The 27,517-nt window shown below is 41.2% G+C and overlaps 1 protein-coding gene across 1 annotated transcript in view; it reads right to left on the bottom strand.

The window, feature by feature from the left end:
- Nucleotides 1-383: 383 nt before the first annotated feature.
- CUNH2orf16 (chromosome unknown C2orf16 homolog) overlaps nt 384-27,517 on the bottom strand; it is a 36,179-nt gene continuing 9,045 nt past the window's right edge. Inside the window, 12 exon segments of the mRNA XM_047069219.1 lie at nt 384-507; nt 891-6,780; nt 7,282-7,978; nt 8,099-8,238; nt 8,404-9,642; nt 9,892-11,455; nt 11,457-14,017; nt 14,549-15,280; nt 16,400-18,225; nt 18,790-18,885; nt 19,090-19,144; nt 19,765-19,843. Coding sequence (XP_046925175.1) covers nt 384-507; nt 891-6,780; nt 7,282-7,978; nt 8,099-8,238; nt 8,404-9,642; nt 9,892-11,455; nt 11,457-14,017; nt 14,549-15,280; nt 16,400-18,225; nt 18,790-18,885; nt 19,090-19,144; nt 19,765-19,843 — 15,003 coding nt within the window.

A 27,517-nucleotide genomic window follows, 5' to 3' on the forward strand; every position in this document is an offset into this window, starting at 1 on the left:
GTGCCTCCCTCCTCTGAGACCCCGCCCCAGGAGGCTGTAGGTGGGGTTTGGACCTCAACACGGCCTCAGAACCCCTTCCTGTCGTTCCATCCTTTTGCGCGACACCAAATATCCCTCCACCCTCCATTCCCCACCCAGCACGACGAGTGGTGTTTCTGGATGGAGATCAATTATTGCCCCTTTATTTATCTTAGAGATATTACAGACCCATTCCCGCCCTCCCTCCCCCAGGAAGAGTGGCAGAGACGCTCTTTGCTGAGGGCGCAGGTATTGGAGGCAGTGGCTTAGCAGGAAAGAAGCCAGGAAAGGGCAGCTTGGTGAAGACTTGAGCCAGTCAGTGAATAAGGGGGGCGGATCTCTTCTCATCTGTTAGCTTCAGGACTCTAAACTTGCCCAGCTTTGGTATTTTGTGTGTTTGAGTAGCCCTTGAAATCTTTAGACACACTATGTCTGAGCCTCTCCCTAGGGTAGCTGCGCTTGAGTCTCTCCTTAGGGGGACTGTGATGGGTTTTCTCAGACCAACTGTGTTGACCCCTCTTAAAATGACTGTGTTTGCTCTGTCCAAGTGACTGTGTCTGCTCCTCTCAGAGAAACTGCAGTGAGTTCTCTCTGAGGAACCGCGACCACCCCTCACAGGGGGTCTGTGCTGTCTTCTCCCAAAAGGGCTGTGTCCTCTCCTCCCTAAGGGACTGTGATGAATTTTCTGAAAGGGACTGCGACATCTCCTCTCAGAAGGACTGCGACATCTCCTCTCAGAGGGACTCTGGCAGCTCCTTTTGGAGACACTATGATGGCTCCTCTGAGAAGGACTTTGATTGCTCCTTTCAGAGAGACTGCGATGGCTCTTCTGAGAAGGACTGTGATGTCTCCTCTCAGAGGGACTGCGACATCTCCTCTCAGAGGGACTCTGATGTCTCCTTCCAGAGAGACCGCGATGGCTCCTCTGAGAAGGACTTCGATGGATCCTCTCAGAGGGACTCTGATGGCTCCTTCTGGAGATACTGCAATGACTCCTCTGAGAAGGACCTTGGTGGCTCCTTCTGGAGATACTGTGATGGCTCCTCTGAGAAGAACTTTGGTGGCTCCTCTCAGAGGGACTCCAATGGCTCCTTCCAGAGAGACCGAGATGGCTCCTCTGAGAAGGACTTCGATGGATCCTCTCAGAGGGACTCTGATGGCTCCTTCTGGAGATACTGCAATGACTCCTCTGAGAGGGACTTTGGTGGCTCCTTCTGGAGATACTGTGATGGCTCCTCTGAGAAGGACTTCGGTGGCTCCTCTCAGAGGGACTTTGATGGCTCCTTCCAGAGAGACTGCGATGGCTTCTCTGAGAAGGACTTCGGTGGCTCCTCTCAGAGGGACTTTGATGGCTCCTTCCAGAGAGACTGCGATGGCTTCTCTGAGAAGGACTTCGGTGGCTCCTCTCAGAGGGACTTTGATGGCTCCTTCCGGAGATACTGTGATGGCTCCTCTGAGAAGGACTTCGGTGGCTCCTCTCAGAGGGACTTTGATGGCTCCTTCCAGAGAGACCGTGATGGCTCCTCTGAGAAGGACTTCGGTGGCTCCTCTCAGAGGGACTTTGACGGCTCCTTCTGGAGATACTGCGATGGCTCCTCTGAGAAGGACTTCGGTGGCTCCTCTCAGAGGGACTTTGATGGCTCCTTCCAGAGAGACCGTGATGGCTCCTCTGAGAAGGACTTCGGTGGCTCCTCTCAGAGGGACTTTGATGGCTCCTTCTGGAGATACTGCGATGGCTCCTCTGAGAAGGACTTCGGTGGCTCCTCTCAGAGGGACTTTGACGGCTCCTTCCGGAGAGACTGCGATGGCTCCTCTGAGAAGGACTTCGGTGGCTCCTCTCAGAGGGACTTTGACGGCTCCTTCCAGAGAGACTGCGATGGCTCCTCTGAGAAGGACTTCGATGGCTCCTCTCAGAAGGGCTACGACATCTCCTCTCAGAGGGACTTTGGTGGCCCCTTTGAGAGAGACTGTGATGGCTCCTCTGAGAGGGACTACCATGGCTCCTTTCAGAGGAATTACATGGGGTTCTCTGCCTTAAGAAGCTTTTGTGGTTTCGTTTCTTGGGTGTCAGTTTCTCTTTAAGGTGACTGTGTGAGTTTCTCTTAAGTGAATCTTGTAGAATTCTCCCTCGGTCCTGAACTCTGGTTCCCGATTTGGAGTTCTTGGACTCCTGGATGGAGATTTCACTTCTGCCAAAGTTTTTCTTAGCTCTGCTGCTACTGTCATTTTGAACAACACCCATAGACTGTCTGCTTGAAGTGGTTTTGAAAGTGGTACTTCTTTGGGAAACTATGCGCTTGGGCAGTTGGGTATGTCTGGGTTTGAAAGAGCTATCCCATTTTGGTTGTTGAACTGATCTGAGTTGCTCTGTTTCTTCCCTTAATGTGCTCTCCTGCTTAGTGGTTAGGTCTGTTGGCTTTAGCTTGACAACTGGCATCCCGTCACTTTTGATATCTCTTGATAAGTAATAGTCTCTGGCTTTTCGTTTTGGATGCTGGTTTTTGCTTGACCACAAATGGTCTGGCCTTGATCTGTCCTCAGGCTTCTGCCCAACAAAAGCCATAATTCTGTGTGCCATCTGGAATGCTTGCCTTAGGCCTTGAAAAAGCAGTTGAATGAATTTGGGTTGGGAGGATTTCTTAGGTTGTCTTTTTAACGAGGCAGTCATTGCCTGAGATGCTCCATTCCTCTTCCTTCTAAACTGGACTGGTAATTCCCTAGAAGGACTCTGTGTCATGGCTCTACCATTTGTGTAGAACTCTGCGTTTTGTGTTCTGCCTCCCTTGGTTCCTTTCATTGGATATTTTGAATCATGGGTCTTTTGGGTTCTCCTGTTAGCCCATTTTTCATCCTGAACATCTTCAGAGTCACTATCTGGTAAAGAGTGAACTTGAGTAAATTCATATTGCCCAGGGTCTCTAATTTCTGTCTTTCCTACTAGGTCAGGGCTCCTATACGGCCTTCGCCTGATGTGCACTTGTACAGGAGAAGCAGGAGCCTGGGAAGATCCAGACTGGAAATCTATCGTAGAAGTAGGACTCTTGGAAGCTCGAGTGTAGACATTAGCTTTCCTTAGTGATGGTGACATACGACTCCTTGGTGTGATGGGTCTGTCTCTTCTGTGATACTTTGAAACTTGGGGTCTTTTCCCAGTTCGCAGCCTAAAGCCAAGATGCAACCTAATCTCTCCATGGCCTTTAGGAGTGCTTACAAGGTGGAGCTGTGGATAAATAAGAAGGTAAGGCCCAAGAGTGCCCTGTAATTTATGACAGCAACTAAATCCTGCACATCGGCCACACTGTAGGCAGATAGGGTATTTTAAAACCAGACCTGAAGTTAGAGGTGGAGGAACATTTGGGGGTATTTGACTCCTTAACAGTTTTGCTGCTATTTTTAGCTGCAGATCTTGTAACAGCTGGAACTGTTCTGAGAAGTCAGTTTTGGCCTGGGGAAGAAAACTTGGCTTGAGAGAGTGTTGGGATTCAAAAATCCTTGTCTGTGAATTACTCTGTGAGTTCTCACTCTCTTCCACTGGAACAGAATCTTTCCTAGTGAAAACTATATCGAAGGAGGACTCTAACTTTACTGGGGCAGGAGGCTGGCCCCCTGTACATGAAGCAGGAATGGGCTGAATGACTTCCTTGGATACATCATTGAGCCTTGAATTCACTTTCTTTATTCTCATTCTAGTCCCAGAGTATTGCTGTACTATAGAGGACATGGAACCACGTGTCCACATCTTTAAGGCCATTCTTTGCTCATGATCATGACATGAAGTATGTCTTTGAATGTAGTTTTTGACCACTGAAGGCTGAGAGATAGTACCTCGACCCTTCTCTAGCAAACTCTGGGAAAATTTCATCAGTTCAGCTGGAACCCCAAATAAATTCTGAATAGACTGACAGACATCTGCAGTGGCTCTCTCTGTTAAAGATGTTCGAGAATAGAGCTTCCTTTTCATAGTGGCTCCCAACACATTCCCCAGCGTTAGCATATTGGAGAGATATTTTCTAGGTAGTCGCTGTCTCCAGGAGTGATTCTCCCAGACATTCTGTTGTCTCCCCAGGACAGACCAGGTAAGGCCTCTTTGAGTTCCCGATCCTGACTGAAACGTCCTAGATGGTGATCTCCAGCTTTGTGGTGGATGTTGGGATAGGTCGTGGAGTAAGTTCTCTAGCTCTTCCACCTGCTTCTTATTAGTCCTCTCCTTAGATATGACACCCACTCCTGGGATCTCAAAATGTGGGGTTTCTACAATGTTAGTTATTTTATCAGACGATTGATTATGAAGGGACAAGGTAAGGGTTGAAGACCGTATCATAGTAGAGTCTATAAAGGACTCTTCAGGCTCCAAAATATCTGTCCCAAGGTTTTTTACATCCAAAGTCCTTGATACTTCCGGCAGCTCAAAATCCCAAAGGCTTCCTAATTCAGATGTTTCGGCAGAGCTTGAGATAAGCGAGTTTGAAGAGTTGTGCAGAAATCTAGAGATATAATTATCTATTTGTAACTCCTCTCTTGATGTAAAATCCTCAGATTCCCTAATCTGATATACCTGTCCTAGATTCAAATCCTCAGATTCCCTGATTTGAGAAGACCCTATTTTTGTCCCTACTGATTTCATGGCCTGAAGCCCTTGTTCACGAGTGAACATTGTAGGTTTCTCAAATGGAGATGTTGGCTGTGAGAGTAATTCTGCAGATTTCACTTTAGTATTTGGCCTTGGAGTTAATTCTACAGGTTCTACCATTTCTTGAAGCTGTGGCCTCGGGAATAAATCCAAACAATCCAGTGCTTCAATCGCTGACCCTAAGGCTACTCCTATTGGTTCTACAACCTGAGGAATTGGTCCTGGTGCTAATTCCTCAGATTTTACAATTTGAAGTGGTGGCCATGGGATTAACACAGTCTTTACGATTTGAAACCCTGTCAACTTCATTGTTTCCAAAATTTGGTGTGTTGGCTCTGTGGCTAATTTCTTAGATTTCACATTTTGCAACCATAGCCCTGAGGTAAACTCAGAAGATCTCACATCTTGCAGTTTTGGAGTCAACTCAAGACAGTCTACCATTTGAGAGATTGGCCCTGGTGTTAATGCCACAGATTTCACAACTTGAGGTGGTGGCCCAGAAGTCACTTTCACATAGTCAATAACTTTTTGGGGAACTACCGGGGTTACCCCTTGAGCAACGTGAAGCTGTGTCTTTGTAGATTCTGTGACCTGATCTGGTGGCTTTGGACTAATCCTCATATATTCTGTAATTCGACCTTGTAGTCCTGGACCTATCTCTGAATATTTCATCCTTTGATTCTGTGACAATGATAATCCCACTGATCCATCCCCTTGCTGCCATGTCTCGGGTATGAGCTTTACAGATTCTGCACATCCTGCAACTTGATCTGTCGGCTTTGGGGGCAACTCTAAAGATTCCTCCCTTTGAAGCCGTTGCTTAGAAGTGAAACCCATAGATTCAGGAACTTGATATCCTAGTCCTGGTGTCATCTCTGAAGACCCTGGGACATGATGTAATGACTGTGTAATCAATGCTTCAGAGTCTTCCCTTTGCAGCCTTTTCTCAGAGATCACCTCCACAAATTCTAGTGCCTGAGGATAGGGCCTTGGAAATCTCTCTGCATATCTAGTGGTTTTACGTATTGGCTTTGGGGTCATTCCAAGGAATTCCTTCCTTTTTGGCCTTGCCTTGGAGGTCAAGCCCATAGTTTCTGTAGTGTGATGCTTGGGCTCTGGGGTCATCTCTTCAGATCCTACAGCTTGCTGCAGTAGCCTTGTATGTAATTCCTCCAAATCCTTAACTTGAGTCTGTGACTGAGGGAGCAACTCCAGAGTTTTTGGGATTTGGTAGCTTTCCTTTAGGGTTAATTCTAAGGATTTAGAGCCTCGATTTCTTAGCACTGGAGTCACATCAACAGATTCTGGTACTTGGAGATCTAGCCCTAGAGGCATTCCTGAAGATTCCATGGCTTTACTTGTTGGCTTTGGGGTCAACCCTACAGATTCTTCTATGGTTTCTTTGCCTTGGTGTGCCAACCTTTGTGCCATTGCTGAAGATTCTGTGATGTGATAAATTGGCATTGAAATCAAACTCACAGATTTAGGGACCTGATGCATTGGCGTTGGGATCATCTCCACATGTTCTACAAACTGATGCTCTGGCCTAGGGATTATCTCAGAGGAGTTTGTGATTGGATACCTTCTTTTTGGAGTTAGCTCCTCAGATTTTGTTCTTGGAAGCAGTGACCCTGGTGGTAACTCTACAGGTTTTATGTCTTGTTGCAGAGATGCTGAAGACAATTTCACATGTTTTATACTTTGCAACTTTGGTTCTGGAGTAAACTCCAAAGATTTCTCACCTCGTTGCTGTGATTCTGGAGACAAACTTGAAAATTTAACACTAGCCAACATCGGTCCTGGTATGAACTTCTTAACTGGCTCTGGTGCCAACACCACTGATTTCATACCTTGCCATCCTGAAGTCAACTCTTGGCAATTCATACCTTGCTGTTGGGACCCTGGTGTCAACTCTACGGATTTGACATCTTGAAAACATGACTCTGGTGCAAAGACCTCAGAATTAACACATGGTGACCTGAGGCATGATGACAACCCTAAAGAATTAGCACTTTGAGGCTGTGGCAATGGGTTTGACTTCAAAGATTTCACATCTTGAAAATGTGGTGAAAACACCACGGATCTCACATTATTCTGCCTGAGGTGTGAGGGCAACTCCTCAGAATTCATACCTTGAGGATGTGGCCCTGAATTTAAATCCACAGATTTCATTATTTTAAAACATGGCTCTCGTGCAAACATCTCACATTTCAAGTCCTGCAGCTCAGAGCCTGAAATCCATTTCACAGAATTTGCACCACAAAGCAATGGCTCTTTGCTTATCTTCATAGATTTTACATCTTCAAGCAATGGCTCTGGTAAAAATAAGACAGATTTCATACCATTTAATGGAGAGCCTACAGTGAACACTGACTGCACAACTTGTTGCTGTGACCCACAGTGATTCTCCCAAAACTGGATTTCTGGAAACTTTGCCCCTGGTATTAACTCAGAAGATTTTATACCTTGCAAATATTGTCCAGGGTTGAACAGAATAGATTTTGTACCTTCAGATTCTAACCCAGGATTCAATTCAGAGGGTTTTGTGCTTTGCATCTGTGGCCCTGGATTAAACTTTACAGAATTCATGCACTGAAATTCTGACCCTGAATTCAAATCAGAAGAATTCACACCTTGCAGCTGTGGGCCACAGTTGAACTCCTGTGACATTACACCTGGAAACTTTGTCCCTGGAGTCAATTCACATTTCATATTTTGTGAATGTTGCACAGGGTTGAACAAAGCAGATTTTATACCTTGAAATTCTGACCCCAGATTCAAATCAAAAGATCCCATACCTTGACATTTTATCTCTGAAGTCAACCCAAAAGATTGTATATCTTGCAAAGGTGGCTCAAATTTGCACTCCACAGCGTTTACACATTGTAATTTTGCCTCTGGATTCAACTCAGAAGAATTTACACAGTTCGTCTGTGGCCCAGGTTTGCATCCCATAGGTGCTACACCTAGAAACTTTGGCCCGGGAATCAATTCAGATTTCAAACATTGCAAATGTGGTTCAGGGTTGAACACCACAGATGTCTCACTGTGACTCTTGGTCCCTGGATTCACCTCAGATCCCATACCTTGACATTTTGTCCCTGAAGTCAACTCAAAAGATGGTACACTTTGCAAAGGTGGCCCCAGTTTGCACCCCATAGAATTTACACATTGTAATTTTGGCTCTGGATTCAACTCAGAAGGATTTATACAGTTCATCTGTGGCCCAGGGTTGCATCCCATAGGTGCTACACCTAGAAACTTTGGCCCTGGAATCAGTTCAGATTTCAAATCTTGCAAATGTATCCCAGGGTTGACCACTACAGATGTCTTCCTTGGAAACTCTGTCCCTGAATTCAACTCAGAAGACTTCCTACTTTGAAGTTTTGAAACTGAAGTTAATTCAGAAGAGTTTACAACTTGCAAGTGTGACTCAGGGCTGCATCCAACAGCATTTACACACTGAAGGTTCGGTTTTGAAATAAATGCAGACGAATTCATACCTTGCAAATGTGGCCCAAGGCAGAACAACTTAGGTTTTATAGCTTGAAGCTCTGGCCCAGGATTCAACTCAAAAGATTTTACACCTTTCAATTGAGGCCCCGTGTTGAATGCCATAACATTTATACACTGAAGCTGTGGCCCTGGGTTCAACTCAGAGCATTTCCCACCTTGTAATTTAGGCTCATGATTGAATTCCGGAAATTGCTCATATGGAAGCTTCATGTCTTTGCACAACTCAGATTTTATCACTTGTAACTGTGGCCCAGGATTGAACTGGAAAGACTGCATACCTTGAACACTTGTTCCCTGGCACAGCTCAGAAGATTTCACATCTTGCAACTGTTGCTCAGGATTGAATTCCATAGATTTCACATCTTGAATCTGTGTCCCTTTGCATAATTCTGAAGATTTTCTATGTTGCAAATGTGGTCCAGGATTGTATACCATAAATTTTACACTTTGAAGCTCTGGCCGTGGGTTCAACTTATATGATTTCTCTTCTTGCCACTGCTTCCCAGCACTGAACTCAGAAGATACCACACTGTGAATCTTTGATTCCAAGGCTAACTCAGAGGGGTTTGCAACCCGAAATTCTGGGTCATGATTGACTTCTGTAGTTTTCACTATTTGAAGCTTTATGGACTCAGGAGATTTTGCACCTTGCAACTTTGCCCCAGGGTTGAATTCCACAGATTTCATACCTTGAAAGTGTGCCCCTGGTGTCAACATAGACAATTTCCTATTTTGTAACTGTAGGGCTGACTTGAACCCCAAAGATTTCACATCTTGTACCTTTGTACCTAGATTCAATTCAAGAGATTTCGTATCTTGCCACGTGGGCCTGGTGATGAATTCCACAGATCCTCCACTTTGAAGCTTTGTTTCTGGTGTTAACTCAGAAGATGTCACACCTTGTAGCTGTGGAACAGGTTTTAACTCAACAGATTTCAAATCTTGAAGCCTCCACTGTAGCGTCAAATCAGATTTCTCACCTCGTCTCTGTGGTCTAGGGTTGAACTCCACAGATTTCACTCCTTGAAGCTTCCTCTTCTGGGTTAAATCAGATTTCCCACCTTGTAGCTTTGGACCATGGTTGAACCCAAAGGATTTCACTTCTTGAAGCTTTGACTCTGGGATCATTTCAGAAGATTTCATACCTTGAAAGTGTGATCTAGAATTGGACCCTGTAGATTTTATATCTCGAAGCTTTATACCCATAATCAGCTCTGAACATTGCATATCTTGTAACTTTGGGCTGGATTTCACACCTGAAAACTTCCTCCCCAGGGTCATATCAGAAGATTTCTCACCTTGTAACTTTGAACTAGGTTTCAATTCTACAGATTTCACTCCTTGAAGCTTTTCCCTTGTGATCACTCGAGATTTCACATCCTGCAACTGTGGCCCAGACCTGGAATTCGTAGATTTTACATCTGGAAGCTTTACACCCATGATCAACCTAGAAGACTTCGTATCTTGAAACTGTGGGCCTGGCTTGAAATCCACTGATTCCACTTTTTGAAGCTTTGTCCCTAGTATCAATTCAGAAGATTTCACACCACTCAACTGTGACCCAGGTTTGAACTTTGCAGATTCCACATCTTGAAACTTTGTTTCTGAGAGTAACTTAGAACAATTCACTCCTTGAAATTGTGGCTCAGGGTTGAACACCAATTTCACATTTTGAAGCTTTGATCCCAGGATCAGGTCAGAAGATTTCACAACTTGCACCTGGGGACTGGGGCTGCTTTCTTTACGTTTTACATTTTGAAGTTTTGTCTTTGAGGTCCCTTCAGAAGAATTCACACCTTGTAACAACGGTCCATGGTTGAAATCTGTAGATTTGGAACCTTGAATTTCTGTCCCTACAGTCAGTTTAGAAAATGTTGTACCTTCCAATTGTGAACTTGGATTTAATTCAGTAAATGTCATATCATGGGACTCTATCCCAGGTGACAACTTAGAAGATTTTAGACCTTGCCACTGTAACCCAGAGTTGAAATTCTCAGATTTCACACCTTGAAGTTTTGTCTGAAGAGTCAATTCAGATGACTTCCTACTTTTCAAGTGTAGTGGAGAGTTCAACTCTATAGTTTTATCACTTTGTAATTGTGACCCTTGGCTTAATACCCCAGATTTCACCTCAGGAAGCTGTGGCTCTTGTGTAAGCACTAGAGACTTGACACCTTGAGGTTGTGTTCCTGGGGATGACTGTAAGGGTTTCACTTCTTGAAGCTTTGGTCCTGCAGTCAATTTAGTAGATTTCTTATCATGCAAGGAAAGCCTAGATTTCAGTGTCATAGATTTTATACCACAGAGCTTTGATCTTGATGTCAGGTCACATGATTTCATACTTCTAACCTGTAGAAAAGGTTTCAAATCGAAACCTTGAGGCTGATGTTCCTGGAGTGATGCTAAAGATGGCGTATCTTGGAGCTTTGGCCTTGGAGTCAATGCAGATGACTTTGTATCTCTTAACTGTATTAAAGGTTTCAACTCTACAGACTTGACACCTTGAGACTGTAATCCAAGATTTAACTCTACAGACTTCACAGCTTGGAATTCAGGTCCTGGTATCCACTGAACACATCTCATACTTTCTAGCTGTGGCTTTTGTTTAAACTCCATAGTTTTTATATCTTGAAGCTGTGGCTCTGAGGTTGATGCCAAAGTCTTCCCTTTTTGCAGCTGTGGTCCTGGGAACAACTCAGGAGTTTTCACATTCTGCAACTGTGGCCCACGGTTGAAATCTGCATACGTTGCACCTTGAGTTTTTGTCCCGAAAGTCAATTCAGATGACTTCACATCTCTTAACTGTACTGAAGATTTCAACCCTCCGGATTTAGCACCTTGAGATCGTGACCCAAGATTTAAATCTACAGATTTCACAGCTTGGAACTTAGGTCCCGGTATCCACTGAATACATTTCATACTTTCAAGCAGTTGCTCTTGCTTTAACTCAACAGTTTTTACACAGAGTTGTGGCTCTGAAGCTGATGCTGAGGGTTTCACTTGGTGCAGCTGAGGTCCTGGGATCAACTCAGGAGATACTATGCTTTGCAACTGTGGTTCAGGTTTAAACTCTTTAGGTTTTAAACCTTGGATATTTGATTCTGGAGTTAGTTCACATGGTTTCATACCTTCAAACTGTAACTCAAAATTGAACTCTACTAATTTTCCATCTTTAAATTTTAGCCCTGGAATTAATTCCAAAGACATCTCACCTTCTGACTTAGACCCTCTCTTCAATTGCTCTGAATTCACACATTGCTGCTTTGGTGAGAGTACAGATATCTCGCCACCCCCGTTCTGGCCCAGAAGTTAAATTCATAAGTGCCATCCCTTGAAATTGTTGCCTTGGGGCTAAATCCACAGATTTTACTCCTTGAAACTTTGGTCTTCTGGTCACATTCACAGATTTTACTTCCTGCTTCTTTGGCCTTGGGATCCACTTCCCAGATTTTATACATTGCAGCACTGAATCTGGAGTTTCCTCTACAGATTTTAAACTTTGATACTTTAAACATGGGGTACTCTCGACAAGTTCCTTATCTTGCATTTGTGGCTCTAAAGTCAATTCCTCAGGTTTCACAACTTGCAGTTCAGATCCTTGGAGCAATGGCCCTTGTGCAAAAGACACAGATTTCTCACCTTGCATCTTTGGCCCAAATTTCAATTCCACAGTTTTCATATCTTGCAGCTGTGTTCTTGGGACCAACTTCACAGTTTTGAATTCTTGAATTCTTGCATGCATAGTCAACTCAGATTTCTCACCTTGAAGCTTGTTATTTGCGGTATCTTTCACAGATTTGACATCTTCTATTTCAGCCCCTGAGGTTATCTCCACAGATTTCTCACCTTCCAGCTGTGGACTGGAGGTTAGCAACATGGATTCCATACCTTTTAGATACTGTCCTGGAATTAAGGCCACAGATTTCATATCTTTCAGCTCTGACTCTGAGATTAACAACTCAGATTTTAAACCTTGAAGTTTTGAGCCTGGGATCAGCTCCATTGGTTTCACACCTTCCACCTGTGGCCCAGGGGTTAACACCATAGACTTGACATCTCCCATTTGTGGCTTTGGTGTTTGCATAGATTTCATACCTCCCAAATGCAGCCCTGGGGTTAACTCCTCAGATTTCCTATCTTCCAGCTGTGCCTTAGATTTTAAACCTCGAAGCTTTGAGATTGGGGTCCACTCCACAGGTTTTATATCTTGCACCTGTGGTCCTTGGATCAATTTAGGAGATTTTATACCTTGTAACTCTGGTCTTCTAGTCAACTCAGAATATTTCACACTTGGCAACTGTGACCCGGGAGTCAACTCCATAGGTTTTGCATATGGTTTCTGTGGCTCTGAGACAAATTTATAAGGAATGTTACCTTCAAAGCTTGACATTTGGTCTATCACTAAATGTTTTACACCTTGAAATAGTGTCTCTGGTACTAACATCTCAGGCGTGACCACTTGCTTTCCAGGTTGTGGGGTGAACCTCATAGATCTTAGTCCTTGTATCTTTGGCTTTGGGGTCAACTCAAAAAAATTCACACACTGTAGTTGTGGTCCCAAGTTTAACTCTGAAGATTTCGCTCCTTGAGGTTGAGTTCCTGATATCAGATCACAAAATTTGACATCTTGTAGCCATGGCCCTGGGTTAAGCCCCACTTGTTTTATACCCTGCAGCCCTGGTGACATCTTTGCTAATTTAGAATCTTGAAACCCTAACTCTGGAGTCTTCTCCACAGAATTCACACCATGAAACTTAGATCCTGGGGTTTGCTTCCCAAATTTGACACCTTGAAGCTTTGGCCCTGAAGTCAATTCAGAAAATTTGACATCTTGCTGCCTTGGCCCTAGGTTTAGTTCCTGAGATTTCACACTTTGCAACTGTAGTTCTGAGGTTAATTCATTGGATTTCGTGCTAGGAAACTGTAGTCCTTCAGTAGACAGAAGAGATTTTGTATTTTCACCCAAGGGTCCTTGTCTTGACTGCAAAGATGATTCTGTTACAAATCCTGTAGACTTCATATCTTGAAGCTGTGTTCCTGGTATACACTGCAAATGTTTGAAACCTTGACGCTTTGGTTCTGAGGTCAAATCAGAAAATTTGACATCTTGCAAGCATGGTCCTGAGTTTTGTTCCACAAATTTCACACCTGGAGTTTGTGGTTTTGAAGTCAATTTTATGGGTATAACACTTTGATGCTTTGGCCCTGGGATAGATAATTTGATTTCTTGCACTGGGGAACCAGGGGTCAGTTCATCACATTTCATACCATGATGTGGAGACCCTGAAATTAAATCTATAGGTTTTTCTCCTTGAAGAAGTGGCCCTTGGGATAACTCTGAAAATCTGACACTTTGCAAATGTGGCCCTAGGGTCAATTTCACACCTTGAGGCTGGGCCCCCTTAGTCAATTCCTCTGATACTACACTTTGTAGTACTGGTTCTTGTACCAGCTCCTCAAATTCTACCACTCCAGTAGTAGCTGGCTGTTGGATTAAATTAACATATTTCATGTCTTGTAATTGTGGCTCTGGATCCAACTGCATAGACTTTACTCCCTGGAGCTGTGGCCCTGGGGTCAACTCCATAACATGTGGTTTTGGTCCTGTGATAAATTGTTTAGATCCTACCACTAATGGGGATGACTCAGGGGTTAACTTCATAGATTTCAAATTTTGTAGTGGTGGCTCTGATTTCTCATATTGCATCCCTGGTCCTAAAGTAAATTCCAGAGATCCTTTTTTAAAATATGGCATTGTCTCTTGGGTGTTTTCAACTTGAAACGATGCCAACCCCATAGTTTCTGTCTTTTCTGACCTTAGAGGTATCTCTGAAGGCTCAGTAACTTGAAGATGTGGTTTTAGAGTCATTCCTGCAGATTCTATAACTTGACCTGTTGGTTTTTGTGTTAATGCCTCAGAAGTCAGCCTCATGGCTTCTGTGTCTTGATAGCCTGGCCCTGGAGTCATCTCTGAAATTTTTTTAAAATGTGGCCTGGCCATCATCTCAGCAGTTTCCATGATTTGCTGTGGGATTAACTTCACTGATTCCTCCTCTTGTGGCCAGATCTCAGAAGCTAACTCTGTAGATACTGTGTCTTGATGCCATGGTCTAGAAGTTGGACCCACAGATTTAATTGCTTGTAAATGTGGTTCCATGGTCAGTTTCCTTGATTCTTCATGTAAGTGTGTGTCAGGAATTAACCTTCTAGATTCTTCCAGTGGTGCGGTTAAATCCACAAATTTATTACCATGCATTAATGGACCTAGAGTCAACTCCTCAGGTTTTGTACTGTTGGGCTGTGGTTCTGGGGTCAATGGGACATATTTCATACTTTGAAATTGTGGTTCTGAGATCAACTCCTTATAGTTCGTAAATTCTGAATATGGTCCTAGATTCAAATGAACAAACTTCATACCTTGGGACTCTGGGTTCAATATTTGTGGGTTCATACCTTGCATCTCTGATCCTGATACCAACTCTGGAGATTCTTGTATTAAGTGTTGAGACACTGGAGTCTCCAAGGCTTTTACACCCTGGAGCATTGTCTCACGGGTACCTTGTAATGGCACTGAGTTCATCTGAATAGATCCTGAAGTTTGACTCAATGGTCCTGGAGTATTTCCTAAAGATGACTGTTTCAACTCCACAGATTCTTTCCTGTAGTGACAATTGTCAGAAGTCAACTCTGCTTCTGTTCCTGGATATCTTGGCTGTACAATCATTCCTAAAGATTCTAAAGTTTGATGCCATGGGGTAGATCCTTCAGGTTCTGTGGCTTGATGATTTGGCTTGAGGTTCAACTCTACAGATTTTACTGCTTGAATGTGTGCCCCTGAGATTGGTTCCTCATATTTCATATCTTCTACCTGTGTTTCAGGAATCAACCTTCTACATTCTACCATTTGAGGAATTTTCACATCTTTAAGCAATAGTACCGGGACTATCTCCTCAGATCTTTTATCTTGTAACCATGGTTTGGGGGCCAAATCCACAGATTTCCTATCTTTCTGTAATTGTCTTAGGGTCAACTCCACACCTTTTATATCTGGAAATTCTGGCGGTAGGGCCAAATGAACATATTCCAGACCTTGCAACTGTGAACTGGAGGTCAAATCTTTCAATTTCCCATTTTGCAACTGTGGTGCTGGGGCTAACTCAGTGGATTTTCTACTTTGTTGTTGTGTTCCTAGGGTTAAATGAATAAATTGCACACCTTGAAGCTGAGACCCTGGGGCTACCTGCACAGAATTCCTACTTTTCGTCTGTGGAATGGGGGACAACTCATCAGATTTTACAGTCTGCTGTTGAAGTTCTGGGACCAATTCTATAGAATTCACAGTTGGGATCAGCTCTCCATATTTTACCACTTGTGGGACTAAACCTGTGGTTATATCTATAGATTTTATATTTTGCATTCTTGATCCCAAGGTCAGTTTCTCAGATTTTGCATTTTGCAATCCTGAGGATAACTTCACAGAATCCACAACCTTAAGTTGTGGCATTGGCTGCACCCCCAAATACTCTACACTTGGAAGTAGTGATGCAGTAGTCTTTGCTGTAGATTCTGTGACTTGATGCAGTGGCTTTTGGCTCACTCCCTTAGATGCTGTACTTTGACCCAGTGACCTTGGGACTGTCCCTAAAGATTCCATTATTTGATGATGTGATGGTGTTAACTCTACAGATTTCTTCATTTGTAACCATGTGTCAGAGGCCAACCCCATATTTTCTGTAATTTGATGGCTTTGCCTTGGGCTCACCTCTGAAGATTCTAGGGTTTGAAGCCATGGAGTCAACCTTGAAGATTCCATGACTTGATGAAGTGGCCCTGGGATTAATGCCATAGTTTCTGTGCCTTCATGATATGGTTGTGGAGTCATCCCCACAGGGTCTAGCACTTGAATCCATGAACCAGGAGTCAACTCAAGAGGTTCCTTGACTTGAGATATTGGCCTTGAGGTCAAATCCTGAGTTTCTACAACTTGTGACTGTGGTGCTATGATCATTCCAATTGGTGACCCCGGTGTTATTGGAGTTACCTTTAGAGAATGTATGGATTGATGTGATGACATTGGAACTATCCCTACTGATTCTTTGACTTTAGGTGATGGCTCTGAGGGTAAACCCACATATTCTACAACCTCAGGTGGACCAATACTAGTAGGAGAGCTAGAAGTCAAACCATTTGGCTGAGTTGCTCCTGGGGTCAAATTTGCGATTTGAGACTGCGAATTTCCAGATTCTACAACATGTGGCTGTGCTGGTGGAATTATCCCCATGAAATCCATAGCTTGTAATAGTGCCACTGGAGTTACTTTCATGTAATCCATAACTTGATGAGATGGACTGGAGATCATTTCCAATGATCTTGTTTTTTGACATATTGGCTCTGGAAGAAACTTCAATGGTTCTATGACTTGACTTTGTGGCTTTGAGGTTATGTCCACTGATTCAGTAACTTCATGCTGTGGCCCTTCAGTCACTTCCACAGTTTCTACAACTGCAAGTTTTGCCTTTGGACTCATCTTTCCTGGTGGTATGACTTGAGGGTCTAGTGATGTGTTTATTTCTGCTGACTTCATGGCTTGATATTGTGTTCTTGGGGTTATTCCCACTGATTCTGTGATATGTGGATGTGATTTTTTAATCATCCCCATAGAATCCATGACTTGAAGCAATACTATAGGAGTTACCTTCACATTATCTGTGACTTGATTCTGTGGTCTTGAGGTCATCTTTGATTCCATAGCTTGATGCTGAGGACTTGGTATTACCTCCACTGATTTAGTGACTTGATATGATGGTTTGGGGCTTACTCTCACTTTTTTCATGGTTTCCATTGGTTTCCCAACTTCATCTGGTGGCTGTGGGAACAAACCCACAGATTCTATCACTTCTGAATGTGATTCTGGGATCATCCCCATCAAATCCATGACTTGAAGTAATGCCAATGGAGTTACCTTTATGTTATCTGTAACTTGGTATGGTAGCCTTGGGGTCAATTCCACATTAGTCACTTGGGTCTTATGCTGCTGTATCCTTTTTTCTGGAAGGCCTATGACTCTCTGCTCTATACTAAGCTCTAGGACATGTTTTGGCTCCTTCTGCAGTAAAGTGGTTTCCTCTTGATTTATGTCAACTCCTAAACTTTTGGGAGGTGGAGTGCCCAGTGATGTAACTAAGGGCCTGGATTCAAGAATTTGGGGGCCATCCCCTGGTTGTGACTGCTTACCTGGGATAAGTGACTGTGAAATTTTTGTTTCTGTTCTCTTTAATCCAGATTCCACTCCAATATTCACATGGAGCTGAAATGATGGACAGTTTGGGGATTTATTGTTGATACTTTGTTTACTGCTTTGATGAATGGGCTTAGATACCTGGATTTGAGGTTTCTCTGGTTCAGGGACTCCTCCTTGTGCATCGATTAAATAATTCAGCATTGCCCATGATTCCCTCACAGGCAGAGGTACTGTTTGTTCCCTCAAAGTACAAACCTTCCAAGCCATATGTCCCTCTAACTCCCACCTAGCCAAAGGAGAGAGACGGATTGGAGCCCACCCTGAGAATCGTGGTCTCTCCCTGGAGCCAGAATTTGGCCCGTGATCCAATGTCAAATGACTCTTGCTCCTCCTTCCATTCTTTGTTTTCTCTTGGTGGCAGAGAGCTGGGGATTCAAGAACAGAGTTGATAAAAGAACTTTGAGATCCTAAGGGTGAAAGTGCTGTAAAATTCTGAAAAAGTTTTGATTTCCCAAACTCTGAGAGCCTAAAAGTAGACAGCAATGTGCCTTGGCTCCTGAACACAGAAGGCTGTTTCTTGGGTAAAATAGGTAAACTATGGCTCCGGAGTTGCCAGGTTGTTTCTTCAGAAAAGACAGGAAAGTGTGACAGGCTAGAGTTGTTGCTTAATGATCCAGAGGAGATGCTGTGGTCAGTAGAAGGTTTTGCCTTCTTACAGCCACAACAGGGTAGAACAGGCTCCTGAGCCACAAACACAGAGGAGGTGGAGGAAGAAATCTTATCTTGTGGTTCAGGCAAACACAATTCCAAAAGACTTGATCTGAGAAATAAAGAAAAGTTTCCATTTGCTTTGAAGCAGAAAAAGGTAGGAAAAGTAGGAAAAGGGAAAAATAATGGCTATTTCAAATGCAAAATATTTTGGCCTGAAGGAGAACTACAACAGCAAAAGAGGCTGCTTTTCCCCAACATCATTTACTTATGGAAAGAATTCCTCCATCAGGAGGAAAGGGAAGCATTTGTCTCCATTCCATTCAGAAATGATCCACAGACCAGTTGTTCTTAAATGTCCTTTGGACCCAGAATTTATCCCCACTGCCAAACAAACAAACCAACTAACTAACCAACTAACCAACTAGCAATCTCCCATTTCCCTCTCTCTTTCCCTCCCTCCTTCCCTCTCTCCTACTCTCCCTCCTTCAGTTCCTTCCTTCCCCCCTCTTAAAAGTTTACCACCTTTGGAGCACCTGGCTGGCTCAGTCCATAGAGCATGTGACTGTTGATCTCAGGGTTGAGTTCAAGCCCCAAAGAGTTTACTTAAAAAAAGGGGGTGGGGGGCTCTACCACCTGCTGCAGTTCCCACCTAGAAACTACTACTTTCCCTGACCTTGCACATTCCAGGTGTTGGAAGATCTGTTGAAGACTTCTCTCCATTGACCAGAGTATATATTCCTGGGCCCATCCCACAGGGAGTCCTGAAAAACTGGATATAAGAGAGTGTATCAGTGCAGTTGAAGTGATATTAAAGTACTAGTAAAGAAACCATTAAGAAGAGTGACTTGTAAAGGAAACAGCTATCATAGTGAGTGAAGTAAAATAGTCCTAGCTTACTCCTAATTTTACAGAGTTTATCAGTAGGGTAGGCTGAAGAGAGAAAGAATAGATAGTGAAGATCAGCTTTACTCACCATGTCAGGTTAGCTTCAGGGCAACCCATTCTGAGATTTTCTTCCCACTGGGAAGCTGGGAGTAGGGGTAAAGAGTCTATCAGCATCAAAATTATTGATACTACCTTGTTCAGCCCCCTTGTTTTACAAATAAGGAAACAATGGTGAAATGATGTCCAGGATCATAAAATTAATTAGTGGTAGAGTTCAGACTTAACCTAGGTCTCAAGGTTTTCTATTTTAAACTATACTATGTTGCCTTCACCATGTAGTAGATGGAAGCCATTGGAAAGAGCAGGAACAATCATGGTAGTAGGGAGTTGGAATAGGGGAAATAAAATTCATAATACATATCTTTTACTCCAAGAGAGTCTATCCAGTGTCCATGACAGGGAAAAAAGGTATTGAAACTTCCTGCACCAAACTCTTGGTAGTTACCCCTTCTGTATTCTCTAATTTCACCAAATTTCTTTCCTGGTGCTTTGAGTTGTGTACAAAAGGAGATCAGGAAAGGAAGCATAGAATTATAAAGCTGTTTACATCTCTTTGGAAGTTGCTAGAAAGAATCTAGCATCTTTAGAGACGTTGGAAAGAATAGGCACATTTCTTTCATTTACATAATCTTTCAACCTCCTTCTCTCCACCTACTATTAAAGGCTAGAATCTTAAAGCAGACCCATAGTTGATGTCATGAGCCTTGAGCTGAAGAATAAAGGATAGGATCTTTCTGACCTGTGAATTTCTTGATCTTTTTCAATTTATGCTGCTTTGAAGTCTTGAGAGGCACAAAAAGAAAAAATAAAATCAGAAAACGTTCTAGATTAGAGAATTTATCAACAGCACAGTCCATCTTATAGACACAAATATTAATACAGTGGATATCCATAACCACAGCAACAATTATGACCCCATTCATTTATTCATGAATCATTTCATGAGTACTTACTAAGTTCTAGGTATTATATCCAGTGCTGGGACAACAAAGATAAACATAATTCCTGTATTCTGAGAACTCACACTAATAGGGAAAACAGATGTCTAAACAGTCAAGTTACAATATTGTGTGGTAAATGCTGTAACAGAAATATAAGTGTTAGGGGCGCCTAGGTGGCTCAGTCAGTTAAGCATCTGACTCTTGATTTCAGCTCAGGTCATGATCTCATGATTCATGAGATTGAGCCATGAGGCAGGCTCCAGACTCCACACTAACAGCACAGAGCCAGACCCTGCTTGGGATTCTCTCCCTCTCTCTGCCCCTCCCCCGTGTGTGTGTGTGTGTGTGTGTGTGTGTGTGTGTGCATGTGCACACTCATTCTCTCTCTCCCTTTCAAAATAAATAAATAAACAAAACAAAAAAGAAATGCTAAAAAAAAAGAAAGAAAGAAATATAAGTGTTAGGGAATAAAGAGGACAGTAATTAACTGCCTGCGAGAGAAGGGAAAAATTACTCAAGAAGTTGCCATTTGTACTGGAGTTTGAAGAATCAGCAGAAGATTTTTGGATAAAGAAAGAGCATTCCAAACAAGTGGGAACATCACCAAGAAGATTATAAAGTAATGATTGTCAGGTGCCCTTTTGCTAAGTAGTGAGAGGCAAAGCTGAAAATGTAGATGGAAGCCAGATTTTGCCAAACAGTGGCATTTTTGTTTTATCCTGTAGGTCAGAATTTCCCAATCAGTAGTTTGTAAACTCCTGGGGTTGTTTTGTTTTGTTTTGTTTTGTTTTGTTTTGCAAGGGTGTTCCAGGTCATTTTAAAGGCATAAATGACATTTGTTACCATTTCAAATAAAACGATTTTTATTTCTTCCTTTTGAATCAGGACATCAGTCTCTGAGAGTGTATTAGAAGAGCATACACGATATGATCCACAGTATTGCCAAATGGTTCAGCTAAGCAGTGTTGGATGGAAGTGTTGAAAGCAAGATTTCTTCCAAGAATGCTAGAGTGGTTCAACATAAGAAAGTAAATAAATGAGATATACCACATTAATAATATGAAGGGGGAAAAACTGAATGATTGTCTCAATTGATGGAGAAAAAGCATTGGCAAAATCCAACGCTCATTCATGATTTTTTTAAAAATGAAAACACTCAACAAAACTAGGGATAGAAGAAAACTTCTTCAATATAGTAAAGGGCATTTATGAAAAACCCATAAGTAATATCATTCTCAATAATAAAAGATTGAAAGGTTTCCCTTCAAGGTGGGGAACAGACAATGATGCTCATTTTCACTACTTCTCTTTAACATTGTACTGGAAACTCTAACCAAAGCAATTAATAATAAAAATAAAAGTCATCTAAATGGGAAAGGAAAATGTTAAACAATCTCTCTTCACAGATAACATAATCTTATTTACAGAAAATCCTAAAAAATACACATAAACATACATACACAATTCTTTTAGAGCTAATAAAAGAATTTAGCAAAGTTACAGAATACAATATCTGCACATAAAAAATCAGTTGTATTTCTATACACAAACAGTGGATAATCTGAAAAGGAACTTAAGAAAATAATTCCATTTTTTTAGTATCAAAAAGAATAAAATACTTAGGAATAAATTTTGCTTTACTTAGAAATAAATTTAATCAAAGAAATGTAAGGCTTGTACCCTGAAAACTATAAAGCATTGTTGAAGAGATTAAAGAAGACCTAAATAAATGAAGACATCTCTTAACAATGGATTAGAAGATTTAATGTTGTTAAGATGGTTATATTCCTAAAGCAATTTGTAGATTCAGTTTAATCCCATCAAAATCCCAATGTCCTCTTTTGTAGAAATGGAAAAGCTGTTCTTAATATTCATATGGAACTCTAAGGGACTTGAATAACAAAAACAATCCTGAAAAACAAGAATAAAGTTAGAGGACTCACACTTCCTGATTTTAAAACTTTCGGTAAAGCTACAATAATCAAAATCATGCGTACTAGCATAAGGATAGACATATAGATCAATGGAATAGAATTGAGAATAGAAATAAATCCTCATATTTGCAATCAATTGATTTTCATGGGTATCAAGACCATTCAATGGGGAAAGAATAGTCTTTTCAACAAATGGTGCTGGGACATCTGAATAGCCACATGCAAAAAAAATGAATTTGAACCCTTATTTTGCATTATATACAAAAATTAAGTCAAAAAGTATCAAATAGCTAAACCAAAGAGCTAAAACTATAGTTTTATAGGGATGTGATCGTTGGTTTTATGTTAATTTTACATTGTGGTAGTTAATTTTATGTACGAGGCTATGGTATTCAGTTGTGGCCAAATACTAGTCTAGATGTTGCTATGAACATATTTTTTAGATGTGATTAACATTTTTTTTGATGTTTATTTTTGAGAGACAGAGAGAGACAGAGCATGAGCAGAGGAGGGGTAGAGGGAGAGGGAGACCCAGAATCCAAAGCAGGCCCCAAGGCTCTGAGCTGTCAGCACGGAGCCCGATTTGGGGCTCAAACTCACAAACGGTGAGATCATGACCTGAGCCAAAGTCAGACGCTCAACCAACTGAGCCACCCAGGCGCCCCATCGATGCGATTAACATTTTTTAAAAGATTTTATTTTTAGGGGCGCCTGGGTGGCTCAGTCAGTTAAGCTTGGAGCTTGGACTCTTTGTCTCTCTCTCTGTTCCTCCCCCATTCATGCTGTGTCTCTCTCTGTCTCTCAAAAATAAACATTAAAAAAAATAATAATAAATAAATAAAAATAAAGATTTTATTTTCAAGTAAACTCTACACACAACATGGGGCTCAGACTCACAACCCCAAGATCAAGAGTCATAGGCTCTACCTACTGAGCCAGCCAAGAGCCCCTAGATGTGATTAACATCCAAAATCAGTAGACTTTAAGCAAAGCAGATTACCCTCCATAATGTAGGCGGGCATCTTCCAATCAGTTGTTGGCCTTAGAGCAGATTGTGTGAGGTTTTCTGAAAAGGAAGGAATTCTGCCTCAAGATTGAAACATATGTTGAATAACTATGCTGTATACCTGAAACTAACGTAACATTGTGTGTCAACTATACTTCAGTTAAAATTTAATTTAATTTAATTTAATTTAATTAATTATTTTAAAAGATCAAAACATAGAAACCCTGCCTGAGTTCCTAGCCTGCCCCAAGGATTTTGGATTTGTCAGCTCTCACAGTATATCAGCCAATTCTTCAAAATCTCTTCTCTCTTTTCTCTCTCTCTCCCTCTCTCTCTCTCATGTGCATGTGTGTCTCTGTGTGCTGTTATAGTAAAGAACATAACTGGTGTTTGTCCCAGATTCCTGACATAGAGCTTTAAAAACCCTTGAAATTTCCTGAGTGATAGGAATGCCTTGGTTATACTAATGAGGTAGAAAGGTTACTTCTCCCTTTACTTTAGGAAACTGAAATAAACTTGCTTCTAAAATCTGATAAAGACACTACTAGAAAGGAAAATTACAGACCAATCTCTTTCAAGAACATAGATGCAAAAATCCTAAACTTAATACCAGCAAACTTAATCAAACAATATATAAAAAGGATCATGAACAATATCACAAACCTGTTATGTTTATTTCAGGAATTCACAGTTGCCTTAATATTTTAAAAATTCATTGTAATTCAGCACTTTAATAGAATAAACAAGAAGAACCATAGGAACATCTCTTTTTTTTTTTTGAAGTTTAATTATTTTTGAGAGACAGAGAGAGACAGGATAGGGGGAAGGGGCAGAGAGGGAGAGAGAGAGAGAATCCCAAGCAGGGCCATTGCTGTCAGAGCAGAGCTCAACATGAGGTCCCATCTCACAAACCTGGAGATCATGACCTGAGCAAAAATCACAAGTCAGATGCTTAACTGACTGAGCCACCCAGGTACCCCCATACAAACATTTTTTTTTATGTTTATTTATTTTTGAGAGAGAGAGACACACACACACACACACACACACACACACACAGTGTGAGTGGGGGAGGGGCAGGGGTGGGGAGAGAGAGAGACAGACAGAGACAGACACAGAGAGAGGATCTGAAGCAGGCTCTGTGCTGACAGCAGAGAATCCAATGCAGGGCTGGAACTCACAACCTGAGCCGAAGTCAGACACTTAACCAAATGAACCACCCAGGCACCCCTTGAACATCTTAATAGAGGCAGAAAAAGCACTTGATAAAATCCAATACACATACATGCTAAAATCCTTAGCAAACCAGAAATAAAAGGGAACTTCCTTCATCTGCTAAACAATATTAGCAAAAACCACACAGTAAATATTACACATAAATAAAACTTTCCTCTACGTAAAAAAATAAAAAATAAAAAAAAATAATAAAAGAAGATAAAAATCCCCATTATCCATTGAACATCGTACTGGGAACCCTAGCCTGTCCATTGAACATCGTACTGGGAATCCTAGCCTGTACAATAGAGCAAAGAAAAGAAATAAAATTAATAAGGCTTAGAAAGGAAGGAATAAAGCTATCATATGCAGACAATATGATCGTGTAGAATATCACAATATGCTTTTGGAAAAGCATCTACTGATAAATTTTTAGGATTGATAAGCAAATTTAGCAAGATTTTTAGGTAAAAGGTCAATATAGAAATATTTATTTTTTATTTAAGAGAGAGAGAGCTTGAGTGGGGGAGAGAGGCAGAGGGGCAGAGAGAGAGAGAGAAGAGAATCTTAAGCAGGATCCACCCTCAGTGTGTAGCCCAACATGGGGCTCCATCCCACAACCCGGAAATCATGACCTAAGCTGAAATCAACAGTTGGACACTCAACTGACTGAGCCACCCAGGTGCCCCGAAAGATCTATTTTATTTCCAACTATTGGTATTATTTAGAAAATGACATTTTTTATTATTTAAAGATTTAATTTTTAAGTAATCTCTACACCCAACATGGAGCTTGAACTTACAACTCTGAAATCAAAAGTCACATGCTCTAATGACTGAGCCAGGCATGTGCCCCTAGAAAATGACATTTCAAATACCATACAAAGCCGACATTATGTGCCTCCTGATGATCATCATTACCTATGAAATAATCCCACCCCCCCCAAAAAAAAGTAATTCTGATAAGTCTTAGATCCAACTTCTCCATCTACAGGAAATACAGAAGACAATGGAACATGTTAAATAACAACATGGGTATTTAATCAGTAAAAATCTGCCTACAAAACTCTAGAGGACAGAGGCACCTGGGTGGCTCAGTTGGTTAAGCATCTGACTTGATTTCAGCTCGGGTTTTGTAAGATGGGATTCTCTCTCCCTCTCTCTCCTCCCCAGCTTGTACTCTCTTTTTCTCTCTCTCAAAATAAATAAATAAACATTAAAAAAAAATTTCTAGGGGTGCCTCAGTGCCTCAGTTGGTTAAACCTCCGACTTCGGCTCAGGTCATGATCTCACGGGTTCGTGGGTTCCAGCCTGGCATCGGGCTCTAAGTTGACAGCTGGGAGCCTGGAGCCTGCTTTGGACTCTGTGTCTCCCTCTTTCTCTGCCCCTCCCCCTCTCGCGCTCTGTCTTTCTCTGTCTCTCAAAAATAAATAAATATGTTTTTAAATTTAAATTTTAAATTAAATTAAATTTAAAAATTTTTAAAAATAATAAACACAGCAACCAATCTCAATATGTGAACCTTATTTAGATCTTGAGTCAAACAAACTATAAAAAATAATTTATATCATTTATAAGACAATTGGAATTTGAATACTGATGGATATTTGATGGTATTCAAAGATTATTGTTAAGTTTTTAGACATAATAATAACATTGTGATTAAAATATTGTGATTATTTCTTTTTAAAGAGTCCTTACCTTTTAGGTATACATATTTAATTATGAATAAAATTATATTATCTGAGATTTGCTTGAAAATAATGTCAGAGTTGAAGCTGGGTGATGGGATCATGATTCTATCGAATTCATTATACACTTCTTTTTTTTTTTAAGTTTATTTATTTATTTTGAGAGACCGTGTGAGCATCAGCTGGGGAGGGGTAGAGAGATGGGGAGAGAAAGAATCCCAAGCAAGCTCCATGTTGTTAACATGAAGCCTGATGTGGGGCTTGAACTTACAAACCGTGAGATCATGACCTGAGTTGAAATCCAGTCAGACAACCAACTAAGCCACCCAGGCACCCCTATTCATTATACACTTCTACATGCTTTTGATTTGTTTAAAAATTTCCCTAATAAAGATGAAAAGAAGCATTTACTATAGCTTCATAAAACCCTCTTTATTGAAAACTAAATTTTATTAAGAGAAATTAGGAAGGCTTAAATAAATGGAGAGACACACATATTTGTGAACAGAAGACTCATTATTTTTAGTATGTCAATTATCTTTAATCTGACCCATAAATTTGATGCAATTCCAATCAAAATCCTGCATGTTTTTGCGTGACAATTAACAGGATGATTCAAAAATTTATATAGAAATGCCAATGACTGAGAATAACTAAGACAGTTGTGAAGAAGATAAAAGTGGTAAGACACAACCAAATTTCAAGACTTACCACAAAGCCACATTAATAAATACAGTGAGGTATTGTGCAAAGATAGACTAACGTAGCAAAATGAAGAGTCCTGAAACAGACCCACACATGTATACATTTACCTGATTTATGTGGACTAATACAATGCAAGTAAAAAAATTGATGGTATTTTCAATAAATGCTGCTGGGAGAAAGTACTAGGATTTAGAGTGAGCTGATGAGGCAGAGTCATACAAGTGGAGGGTCCGATTTAAAAATTCTGATATTTTGTTCATCATAGATTTTCCACATTAATTTTGATTTGTAAATAACATTGTATTAAAGATTACCTTGATTACTAAGGGTTTTTTTTGGTGCCCCTTCAATTGTGTGCCCAAGGCGAATGCCTCACTCATCTCACCCTACTTTCTGCCCCACTGAAGGAATTGGATATTTCTCTAGAGTTTAAAAAAAAAAAAAAAAAAAAAAAAAAGAACTTCAATACATTATACCATAGACAAATTACACCATACACAGAAAGTAACTTGAGATGGATCATAGACCTTAATGTAAAAGAAAAAAAGAAAGAAAGAAACCTAGAAGACTATCATCATAGCCTGGGGACTGGCAAAGATTTCTTACATTGGAAACAACAACAAAAAAGGCCTCACCATAAAAGTAAAAACTGATACACTGGATTTCATTAAAATTAAGAACTTCTGTTCATTAATACACCATTGTGAGTGAAAAGATAAGCCACAGAGTGGGAGTGTTTATTTTTCATACCTATAGCCGACAAACAACTCATATCTATAATATTTAAAGAATTCCCACAAATTAATAAGTAAAAGGCTGACAACCCAATCATTAAAAATGGGCTCTGTGTCCAAATTGGACAGGCAGATCACAAAAGAGGATTTTCAAATGGCCAAAAAACATAGGAAGTTTCTCAATATCATTAGCAATCAGGGAAACGTGCATTAAAACCACAACGCAAGCAT

This window comes from Lynx rufus, unplaced genomic scaffold (genome assembly GCF_022079265.1).
Source record: "Lynx rufus isolate CCGP_SWC_20201006 ecotype Redwood Valley unplaced genomic scaffold, mLynRuf1.p SCAF_8, whole genome shotgun sequence".
NCBI lineage: Eukaryota > Metazoa > Chordata > Mammalia > Carnivora > Felidae > Lynx > Lynx rufus.